The sequence below is a fragment of the Cyprinodon variegatus genome, unplaced genomic scaffold, assembly GCF_000732505.1.
Source record: "Cyprinodon variegatus isolate N-32 unplaced genomic scaffold, C_variegatus-1.0 Scaffold341, whole genome shotgun sequence".
Lineage (NCBI taxonomy): Eukaryota > Metazoa > Chordata > Actinopteri > Cyprinodontiformes > Cyprinodontidae > Cyprinodon > Cyprinodon variegatus.
In genome coordinates this window covers 230,295-242,280 of record NW_015150794.1, presented here as the reverse complement: position 1 = coordinate 242,280, position 11,986 = coordinate 230,295, and the positions used below count along the sequence as shown (strand labels likewise).

The 11,986-nt window shown below is 37.4% G+C and overlaps 1 protein-coding gene across 3 annotated transcripts in view; it reads left to right on the top strand.

Annotated features, from left to right (window-relative positions):
- Positions 1-11,986, top strand: part of LOC107091514 (rho GTPase-activating protein 6-like) — a 93,304-nt gene that overhangs the window by 62,172 nt on the left and 19,146 nt on the right. For all 3 annotated transcript variants that reach the window (XM_015385483.1, XM_015385482.1, XM_015385484.1), the window contains exon 3: positions 4,665-4,733. In XM_015385483.1, the coding sequence (XP_015240969.1) occupies positions 4,665-4,733 (69 nt within the window). The remainder of the gene's footprint in view (positions 1-4,664; positions 4,734-11,986) is intronic.

The window sequence follows — 11,986 nt, the reverse complement described above, 5'->3', positions numbered from 1 at the left end:
TTTGGTCTACTGCAATCATTATAATCAGCTGTGCTGAAGCAGAGAAACCTCTAAAACCTGCAGGACAGGGGGCCTTGAGGACCGAGTTTGGGGATGCCTGCTTCAGACAAACCAGCCACAATAAAACCTTCCGCCACAACAATCCCGCCCTCTTGATAAACAACCAATCATATTAACTTTTTTCACTCGTGTAAAGTCCGGCACAACCTGGGAGAATTCTGAAATGCCACAGTTGGAACGGCCGTTTCCCTACGCATTTAAATCTGCCATAAAGAATATAAAAGTCAGAACAGTAAAGGGTAATGTCAGGGATGCTTGCTGGTATCAGCTGAGTCACAGACAGAGTTTTTGTTTATCTTCTCCTGCTTGGTTTTCAGACAAAGGTCTCTGTTAGTGAGTGTGGGAATAGTTTTTTCTTCTTGTCTCCCTTGAGGGGGGAAAGGTCTCCTCAGTGCAGCATGTCTGTTACGGTCAAGGCATCAACTCCTGCTGTGCTCCCCTCATCCCTGTTTATCTCCTGTTGCTTTCTCCCATCTACTTTACCACTTATCACATTCCCATCCCCCTTAATATATTAGTGTTTTGTTTTCCTCACATTTCATATCAGTGTTTAACTAGGTTCCTGCTGTTTTTCTATGCACATTTTGGGTTATTTCGCTGTTCTTTCTCATGCCCCTGTTGCTTGAGTCTCTTTTCTACAGGGACTACAAAATTATCTGGGCCTCCACTTCGTCCTATGTGCCTTTGGTTTTTCCCAATTTTTACTCACCTCCTTTCTGCAGCCTGTCTGTTTTCTGTTAATTAAAAAAATAATCAAACCTAGAGTCGCAAGGAGAAAAACAAACACTAGATCTTTTTGTAAATCTCATGTTGCTTTGCATGTCTTTATTACTGAATATCACATTAGGAATTTAATAAAACCTGCAGCTGCTGTTGGTTTTGATTAAGATCAACAAGAGATATGGCAAATATTTTATAGAAACCCATGTCTTAGATGAAAACACAACGTAATTTGTACATTAGTCACTGGAAATATTTTAACGGATGTGTTGCGATATATTTTGAAATGTGTGTTCTGCAAAAAGTTGGAAGGATTTGGTGTTTAGGAGATGTGCAGAAGAGGGCAGCTATTTACGGTTCTGTAGGAAAGTTTTTCCCACTTCTTGATCTTTTTAAAATTGTGTAACTTTAAGGTGTAACCTGACTACCTTTTATAATTTTAGAAAATTAACTGTAAGGAAATTATCATCCAGAATTGTAGATTTATAGACTAGTGCAGTAGAGCTTCCCTAAGATTTATTAGTAGAGCTTCCGTCCCTAACATTTGTTCTGTATTAGATTTATTTTTATACTTTAAGTAGTTTTAAAAATGGTACTTTTACACTTTTACATGAGTAAAGTCTTCAGATAATACTCTCAATTCTACAAAAGTGTTTTTAAAAAGTGGGATTTATACTTCTGCGTGAGTAATAAATATTAATACTTTTGACACCTCTGTTTAGAAGTAGCAAAGACAGATGTTAGGTTTGATTTGTCAGTATTTACCCATGTAGTCTGAGTCACCCACAGATTTAGGGACTCGAACCTCCTGAATGGAGCCATTTACTAACACAAAATAAAATCTACAGGTTAATGATTCAACATTGTTGCAAACATGGGGTATTTGCTACATAATGCAGGTCTCCTTTTATTTGACCTTGTTTATTATTGTACTTTCTCTGTCTCTACATTTTGCACTAATGCATGCACACAATACAGGAGCAGCAGCAGACACTCATCAGCAGAACATGGACCTCAGATGGAGGTGGCGTGTGCTCTTTGGGAGGAGCGGCGCACTTTAGAAATAAGCTTTAATTTCCTGCAACCGTGGGAATCTGACCTCTTTATCCCAACAGCACAAACTCAGTTGTTTCCTTTTTTCCCCCTCTTTCCCCTTCTATTTATATGTCTGTTTTTAAAAACTTTTTCCTTAGTAAAGTGGAAAAAAAGAAAGCTGTTACTCATGTTACAAGTATTTTGGAAGGCGCAACTTTGGGTGAATCAAATCCCTACGTAATAGGGAAAAGAACCGTCAGTCTATGGATTAGTCATTCCTAAACACCAAATCCCTGCATATAAACAAGAAAAGCAGAATGTGGAGCTTGTAAAAGAAAAACGACCTGCTTTGAAAGAGGTAAGGAGTCAGGGACAGTCTAGAAGAACAAAATATCAGTTGTGGCTTTACAACAACAACAAAAAGAAACTGAGAGTGATAATACTGTAAAATGTTGGATATACGGGATGCATTCAAAAGTGTGCAAGTTTTCATCTTTTGTTTTTGTAAAAAGTTAAAGTAACTTTACTCACAAGCTAACTTTTCCTTAACTGTAAATATCACAATTCATATATTAAATATAAAAAAGTGAATCTAATGAAATACCTTAAATTTGACCCATTTTTTTTCACATTTGCCTGTTTGATGTAATATGTACAGACTTTCACCATCACTACTGACAGTTGTTTCTGGAGTCCCCCATGGATGTGTACTCAGTCCCCTCGTCTTATAACAATATATTTACATTCCATCTGTCCACTTTCAGAGCTACCATTACAGTTAAACAATATACTGCTAAACCTACTTCTGTCATTTTTTTCTTGTTCTTTGTCTACTCAACTGTGCTCCTTGTATCTTTTGTATATATTTTAATTCTGTCTGAAATAATTGACCATTTTACTTCACATTTTTTTTCAACTATGACCTAATAATTGCCATTATTATAGTTCAGTGCTTTTTCAACACTTTTGATTAAAAAGCAGTGATTTGTTTGTCATTTCTTGCTAATTTTAGCCTTATTAACAGTTTATATCAGATTTGTATTAAAGTATATATATCAGAGAGGGTGTGAGATTTCTATAAATACGCGGTATCTTGGTGGGATTATTTGTTGAGATTAAACACGAATTAACAAATCTGGTCTTTATGAGAGACTGGTGAGAAGAAAACTAATCTGAAATACAGACATAAAAAGTCTGGTCTGATGCAATAAAGAAAATTAAACATACTGACCAATAGACTTCGACTTAACTTAATTAATCCGTAGGAATGACTAAATAGCAAAATCTTGTATGGAATTACAAAATTTGGTTAAGAAAAAAAATTCAAACTCTTTAGTAACTTTAACTTATTAAAATATAAAATTGAAAGGGAAAAATAGCAAAAGGAATAGAACACCAAAGGAAATATAGGAGTGAAAATGACCAGTGACATTAAATTAGATCAACATGCTTAGCTGTATATGTGGACAAACTAACACACATAATCCTGAATATATCATCGCCTTAGTCCAGCATGGTGGTGGAAGCATTATGCTTTGGAGATAATTTGTTTCAGAAGGGACAGAGAAGCTGTCTGGTTTTGGTTGTGGTTTAGAGGACCCAAATGCAGAGGCAGAGAGGCTGGGGTGATTCCTTGAAGTTTTAATGTTGAAAGCAGTTAACAAAAGCAGAATCTAAAAATCCAACTAAAAATGTAACACAGACCAGAACCATAGAGACATCAAGGGAAAACACGCACAAGGAGCCAGGGAGAGACGAGGTGAGAATACTACAGCAACGACAGGACCAGCAACAACAAGGAACCAACAAGGAGTGACAGCAGAGGGAGAGTATATGTAGCTGACTGACACAATGGCAGGGCTAACGAGCTGAAAAGGAGCAGGTGTGAGGAGACAACGAGGGAGCCAAGGGGAAAGGAACACACACAAGAGGGCAACAAAGGAAAACAACAGAAAAACAAGAGAACTAACATAAATCTAGAAACTACAACAAAATAGGAATTATACCAATAAAACTAGGAAACATGGCGCAAAGTAAAGGACAACAGAACCAAAACCATGACAAAAGCTAGAGGAGTCCTGCAGTCCAAAAAGGCTATATCTTATGATCATAAGATCATATCATGTTACAATTACCAAGTAATAGTCAGGACCTAAATCTGTAGTGAAATATTGACACATTTAAGTCTCTAGAATTGAAAAAAAAATTGGTAGGCATATGCTACAAAACACCTGTATCTCCTATGACAGGTCAGGCTGGGTCAAGTAAAAAAAAAATGGATACCACACATATCAGGTTTTTATTTGTAAACAATTTAAAAGAAATATATTTTCCACTTAACAAACATGCAGCTTTGTGTCAATGGATCATATAACGCCCTGAGTGCAAACATTAAAGCTTCTGATTGTGATCTGACCACAAAATATAAAGATTCAGGAGGTGTAACTACTCCTGCATTAGCTGTTTATTCCTCTTTTTCCATCTTTCTTTGAACCTTTGTTTTTTTTCTTGCATGTAACCATAAAGGAAAGCAGGCTGCTCAAACAAACAGCTAAGAGTTGCCTACAGAAACCCTTTGTTCCAATGTTGTAAGAAAGGAGAAGGAGATTTTGCTAAGGATGCAGTCTTTATAAGACGGCGGAAAAAAGACACGTTATACTTTATGAGCAGATTTACATCTGTTTACAAGAGAGTGTAAACATTATTGCCTCAGTGTTTCATCTCAACCACACAAAATACAGCTAAATAAAAGACAGATATTTCAGATCATGAAGTGCCTAGCTTTTACAGTTCAGGATGAACAACAGATGATCCAACAGTAACATTCATTGTATCTCTTTCCTTCACAGAAATACGCAAACGAAGAAAGTCTCTACGCAGGAGGTTTGACTCCTTCTCCAAAGAAAAGAAAGAGCGAGGTAAGTTCATGCAGCACACAGACATTTGAGTGGGAAAACAACATCCCATCTATGGCCATAAGCTTAACCCACATGATGAACCATGAATGCATTTCCGTGGATTTTATGTTTACCGCAGCGAACGTCATTATGAAGCACAATGTCCTTTCTGTCCACTGAATTCGCATCACCGCCGCAGACTTCCAGTGGCTTTTACCAGCTATAACCACTCAAGGTCCTTTTAGAAAGACGGTGTTTATAAAGCACAAGAAGCTCAGGGCTACAGACTGAATCATACTGGGTTCACAGAGCGAGGTCTGTGCGTCTTTGTTTCTGCTGGGTTATTGTAATATAAACCCAATAATAAATGAACACAGTCACCCACTGGGCTGCTTTATACAGATGCTGTGTCACATTGAGAGTGACTCATTTAAACGTAATAGCATGCTTTCAGGAAGCAACCACAATATCCTGTAATCAAAGGCTTTATGATACATTTAATCACCAGAAAATGTCACAATCAATATTACTTTGCTATTATGATAACTGCTGAATCTAATACGGTTCTCCCACTAAACTAAGACTAAGTTAAGCCGCTGTAACATCTTTACGATTTAGCCAGCAAATGCCTGAGGTCCCAGAATCTTCTAAAATCCTGGCATTTTCTATGTATTTTTTCAATTTTGGGTGTATAGAGTATTCATGACGAGTCCAGAACTTATGTCCAACAACAGCCTAACTTATGCCTAATGCTCATGAATTGTCACAAGCCAGTGTCCTGAGGGGGGCAGCAATGCACCTGGCCTAATAACTTATAAAAAACGTACCCATAACTTATTCGACATATACCAGCATTTTTACCACATTTTTCGTACTTCAGGAATACGCTGCCTAAATCATGAAGGTATGATAGGGGCGTTAGGTATGGTAAACAACCTAATGTGTATTTAGTTTTATTTTTCTTAAATCTAATCATACCAACTGTTTTATTCTCTAGCCACATTTAAGCAATCGCACTCACAAACACGCACACGACAAACACAGACACACAGATTGGTAGGCACTGCGCACCTGAGGACGGCACTCCGTTTAGCTACAGGGGAAATAATCATTTGGCAAGAGGAAACTGAGATAGAGCCCACTACTTTTGTAATCAAAGAGAACTACTACTACTGAGGTTCAGCAGGAAAGTTTTTACTAACTCTGCTGAAGTGCAACTGGTTTAAGTTGAGTAAAAGTCATAGGAAAACAGTCGTTCCAACCGTTGCATTTCCTAATTCTCCTGATTGGCCGTTTATCAAGAGGGCGGGATTGTTGTTGCGGCAGAAGGTTCGCAGGCACATTTGATTGTGGCCGGTGTCTCAGAAGCATCTTGCTAACCAGTTAGCAACTTAGTGCTAGTAGGTTCCCAATGGGAAATTACATTGGGACCAAATAGTACTAAATTGGTGACTTAGAAACTACACTGTCAAGGAACGCTATGGACAGAGGAAACATGCAAGAGGAGGAGAGTTTTGTGTTGGAGGTCGAGAATGAGTCTCCTCCGCCATGCATTTTTTATTTAGAGGAGGAAAGTGGGTACGAAGATGTTCTGGAAGAGGACACCAGGACGGCAGAAGCTTGGTTTGGTGTAGAAGGCTTACAGCCGTACATGTTTGAGTCCTTGCCTTGCAACTCTGCCAGTTCTGTTAGCTCTACGCCTGCTGAAGACGCAGACGTCCATTCCTGTGAACACTGGGACGGAACTCACTGGGAAATGAAATGATTCTCATTTCAAACGTTGTGTATATTAGCTGCGACATATCAATCAAGATATTATGACCGAAAAAATTTGATTGACAGATGACCGTTGATATATGATTGGCCGAATTTAGGCGCACAAGCTGACTGGCCTGCATAAGATAACGGAAAAAACCCCCCACAGATTTTAAGACTGAATTTTTTTCAAATAGAAATGTTCTAATTTGGGACACTATCTTCTGATAAAGAGTACATTTATATACATTTTTAAGCCAGAATGATTTGACATTTAAATATGACTTCCTTATGACTTGATTTTAACATAGATAGGCCTATGTAGTTTTACTTTTAGTCACACCACATACATAAAAACTTCTACTACAGCCTCTACACTGATTAGGAAATCCTTCAAATGCTATGAAAGTGTCTTTGGAGTCTAATCTTACATGGAAGATATAATTAATATCCACCCTTAGTCAGAACAGGAGGGACTAAGGAGGACAAAGACATGCAGTCCACAATTCAGGTCTATATATCAGGAATACTAGGTCAATGTCAGTATTATTTTTTTAACAGATATAGATAGGAGCAGAATCCTCCCTAACCAAAACAATATGGGGTTATTTTTCTTTTTGTGGATGCAAACAAAAGGAAAATGCATATTGTAAATTCATTTTTTAAAAAGATGCAATCTAGAAATGAAACAAAATGAAAGAAGCCTTGATAATGTCTTTGCTGTTTTCTCAGATTTTATTTATCAGCATGTTTTAACATTATTTTAAAAATGTACATCTTTTTAGCTGTCATTAAATTTTTTTTTTCAAACTTCAGATTGAGATTTACGACATGCATTCTTCTCAACTTGATTAGAGCACATTCTCTAAATATTCTCTGGAGTAAGGAGTGAAGAAACATTTCTATAGGCTCACAGCAGCATTTCTATTGGGCAATGTGCACATCAAGAGCAAACCTTTGTATTTGGGCTTGAAGTGAAGAGAAGATGATCTATGAAATGCAGTTTGAAAAGAACGTAATTCATAAAACAGTATTAAATAGAGAAATTAGAAGAAAAAAAAACTGTTTCACTGAAGAAGTTATTCAAGATTTTTATTTCTCGATTGAATTTCTCTTATTTCCATTTTCAAACCATGTTCTTTGCTTGCAACAATAATTGAACGACTATTGGCTGCACAGTGGGACAGTGAGTTTCCCTGTGCATGTGTGGGTTCTCTCCAGGTACTCTGGTTTCCTCTCACAGTCCAAAAACAGGACTGCTAGGTTAACTGTCTTGTGTGAATTGTCCTTAGGTGTGAGTGTGATCTCCCATAAACTGTCAGAGAAAGGCACCGTGACCCTGACAAGGACTAAGCAGGGGAAGAAGCATGGATGGATGGATGGATGGATGGATGGATGGATGGATGGATGGATGGATGGATGGATGGATGGATGGATGGATGGATGGATGGACGGACCCCAGTCATCCTCTGTAGATGGCCGCTTATACTGAGCCTGGTTCTGCTGGAGGTTTCTTCCTGTTAAAAGGGAGTTTTTCCTCTCCACTGTCGCTACAAGCATGCTTAGTGTGAGGGATTGCCTTCGAGTCAATGAGTCGATGCATTCAACTGGTTTTCCTTAGATGGAAAACTTTTAATCAATTTGACTGTATGATCTGGTGAACTGTAAAGTGCCTTGAGATGATGTGTTGTGAATTGGCGCTATATAAATAAACTGAATTGAATTTAATGGATGGACAGATGGATGGATATAATGATAAAAATAATAGAATTCTGGTTAAAGCTGAACTAAAATCTTGTACAATAAATGTAATTTGCAAGTAGTTTTCTGTTCAAGTCTCAAGCCTTCACCCCAATATAGACTCATTTCTCTCTTTTCTGCAAATTGTAACTCTTGACTAACAGCCTTATTCACCTGGAATAACTGTGTAGTTTTGTATATGGAGTCAGAAATGGTGTAAAGACAATTTAAGGTCTGAGCATGTTTTGTGTTATCCACTCATATTTATAAAAGCCAAAGGGCTTCTTGATGGCTTTGTGGTACAACAATGGAGCAGGAAGGACAATTCTAGATCATATGTTTGTTATTATGTTTGCCGTGTATCCCACATCCTTCCCACGGCCCTGTCAGGCAGTTTTACTCCATTTTCTTGTTGAATTTTTTTTTTTGGTTGTCCTGCCAAACAGAAAACAAAGACATCTGTGGTAGTTGTAAACACAGAATTTTGTACGTCCCTGCTGTTCTGAGTTTGTGTCGAATGGAACTGATGCTTTAATCACTGTGGATCAAATACAGCTCCTCATCCTGAGGCTTTAGTAGTCCAGAGCATGTAAACAGAGGGAGCTCACTGGTGTTTCTTTCCCCTCCCTCCCTTCCTCCTGCCCTCATCTCATTTATTTACCTCGATCAGGCCATGTGACCCGACCTCTCAGAATGAGATGTTCCCTGGTCTCAGGTGATTATCGAATCAGGCCCGTTACGATCCAACACACCCGACGCACACATTCCTCTCTGTCTGTGCATATCTTTAAATCCAGCCTGCAGCCTCTTCCACACAGACACTCCAAAGGCCTCCATCACCCAGCTAATCAAAACACAGGACATCGGGACCTGCGCCCGGCGCACTCAAAGCTAACACTGTCTCTAGGCTGCAGGAGGGGGGTGTGATTGTCAAGCTTCCAGGGGTCAGCAGGTTGTAGATTACAGTACATATAACAGGATTACGCCTTGGTTACTGTAATCTGTTTGGAGATGCTGTAAAGGAATCAGATGTGCAGTTCTGTGTGGCTAACTAGCTGTTTGCAGTGCTTTCAGGGTTGCTTTAAATGGGCATACATGTATTTGTTTTTTAAGATCAATACCACATAGGACCTTTATTATTATCAGACTACTGCTTTGGCTAAAGAAAACAGAGGAGAAGCCTGAGCAGCAGTGCAATAAATCTGCTTCAGTCCTACGTTACTGGGAGACTCTAAACTCCAGAGGGAGAGGAGTCAGATTTATGAACACAAACACAGCTGTTTTCCTTAGCGTTAGTATTCTTTTTATAATTAACCCCAGCTGGTCTGACTGTCAAACACAATGAGGTTAATGCTATAAAAAGAGTTCATTGTGATATTTTTTTACATTCTTTTTAAATTATATTTCTTTTTTCCCCTAAAAACGCTATTTCTATGTATTTTTTTTTTTGGCATTTATTGATCCAAACGAGTGATTAATTATTATCATGTTAAAAATAATAATGCTGGTCCAGTAGTTGGCAATAATGCTGATAAACTCGACATAGTTTGTGTTGCCAACTAATTATGGAGGAAATGATAAGCAATAAAAAAATATATAATATGTAAATTATAATTTTAAGGTATATTCACGTATAAATAAATAAACATTTGTGCTATATATATATATATATATATATATATATATATATATATATATATATACATACATATATAAAAAGGCCACATTATTCAATGGAGAGTAAAACTATCTAAACTACTTGAACTTGTAATATTACCAACCCCAAGTGTTTTTGTTATATTATCTATAGATCAACTGTAAAACATTAAAACGTTTTGCTTTTTCGTTTTTTTCAGAAATAAAAATATGAAAATTGTGTCATACCTTTAGCCCCCTCAGTCAATGCCTTTCAGGATGGGTTAAGTTCAATGACAGTAGATGCTGATTATCTATAAACACTGAACTGTAAACATCAACTGTCAATCTTCTCAATTTGACTTTGGTCTGGTCCATAACTTGGACGTGTTTGTTTATGGTCTTTATCCTGCTGGAAGATTGACCTCTGCACATGTCTTAAATTAACACTCTAACTTTTGACATAAATAATAACAAATGTGAGATATATCAATTATTTTTCAGGTTAATAATTAACACTTGGTGTATATCAATGTGGCTGTTCTTCTAAACTTACCTATGCAACTTCAGAGGGTTGAATTTTTGACAGAACAAGTCATTTGACCAGTGTACCACTTTAAACCCACTTCAAACCCTTTAAACACTAAAGATAATGGAGCTAAAAGTTATTATCAGACATCAAAACAGATATAATCCTTATCTGATCAGACAATTTTTTGTTTTCTGTTGTCAGATTTAATCTACTGGGGTGAATGTGGCCTCATCTTTACACATAACTCCATGACTTCTCAATCTGCTGATCCAAAGTGATCCACTATCAGATTTCTAAACACTGACAGAGAGGCTGTTTAATGTTGCCACAGTGTGATATTGCCAGTGGCCTTCAGGGTTGCATTTCTATTGGCTGATTTACTGCGGTGTAACTTCAAATCAACTCCAAACAAACAAAAATATCCTCAGAGTTAGTGTCTACAACCATTGTAGTGGGATGTAGGGCAAAGTTGTTAGTTTTGATTTAATTTAACCAGTGCAGCTTCTTTCATACTTTACTAAGTCTTCCACACGACTTAAGGGAAACTGCAAACTTTCATCCTTTTTTTACCATTAAAATCAGAATTGTAGAGTAAATGATTGATATCTATGCATATCTCACAAGATTTGCACACGGAAAACCAATCTTAGAAGCAATTTAGCACGACTGTCCCTTAAACAGCCTTTGCTTTTATTCCAGCCATCTTTCTACTAGACATATAATACAGCCTGGAGCTGTTGGCCGGCGTGTCACAGCAGTCAGCTGTTAAATGATCTATGTCCTGAACAAGCAAACAGCTTGAGTGCAAACACTAAACAAACCAAAGTGATTATTTAACGAGCAATTATGCCTAAAAGCGAAGTGACGCCAACACTGAAGGGTCAAACCACCGACGGACATCAGGGCTGAGAAATAAGCTTCCTGTACAAACAGAAGTAACAGTCCATTACATGCTGATAACCTATTAAAAGCTGACATTTGCTTGGGTCCTCTTGGCAGGGATGCTTCTCTTCCTTAGGATAGTTATTGTTAGCAAAAGTCAGACAAAGAGTTTGTCTTTGGGGTTGCGAGTGTTTCAGGAAATAAGTTGTTGCTTAAGAGGCAAGCTGAAGAATTACGGTTACTCAATTCAGTATATGCTCTGACTCAGACAATGATTTTAAGTGTGAAAACAATTGCTTTCACTTCTATTAATTATGGGGAATGTTGTTTTTAGTGCATAACTTTAAAGCTTCTCTAAAATGTTTAGCAAGTCTTAAAAAAAAGCCATCCATGTTGGAACTACACTCACATCACAGTAGTTAAAGTTCAGCAGAGAAAAAAAATTCACCTCCACTAAAGCATTTAAATTACTAGATTGGAACCAGAGGTTTGCTGTTTTCTTCTTTTATTTCATTGCTATTAAATTGTACAAAGGAGTTGGTATTGATGTTACTATATTAAACTCTTTGCTGGAGGATAAAAAAAAAAACATTTCAGTATCTATGTTTTAGTTGATAACTAAAAAAAAAAGAAATATGTTGCATTGAGTTTTCTTGGTACCAGGCCCAAAGATGAGGTTTCACTTACCAGGTAGAACTTCTGATAGGGCAGAACCAGGGGCGTCTCTATG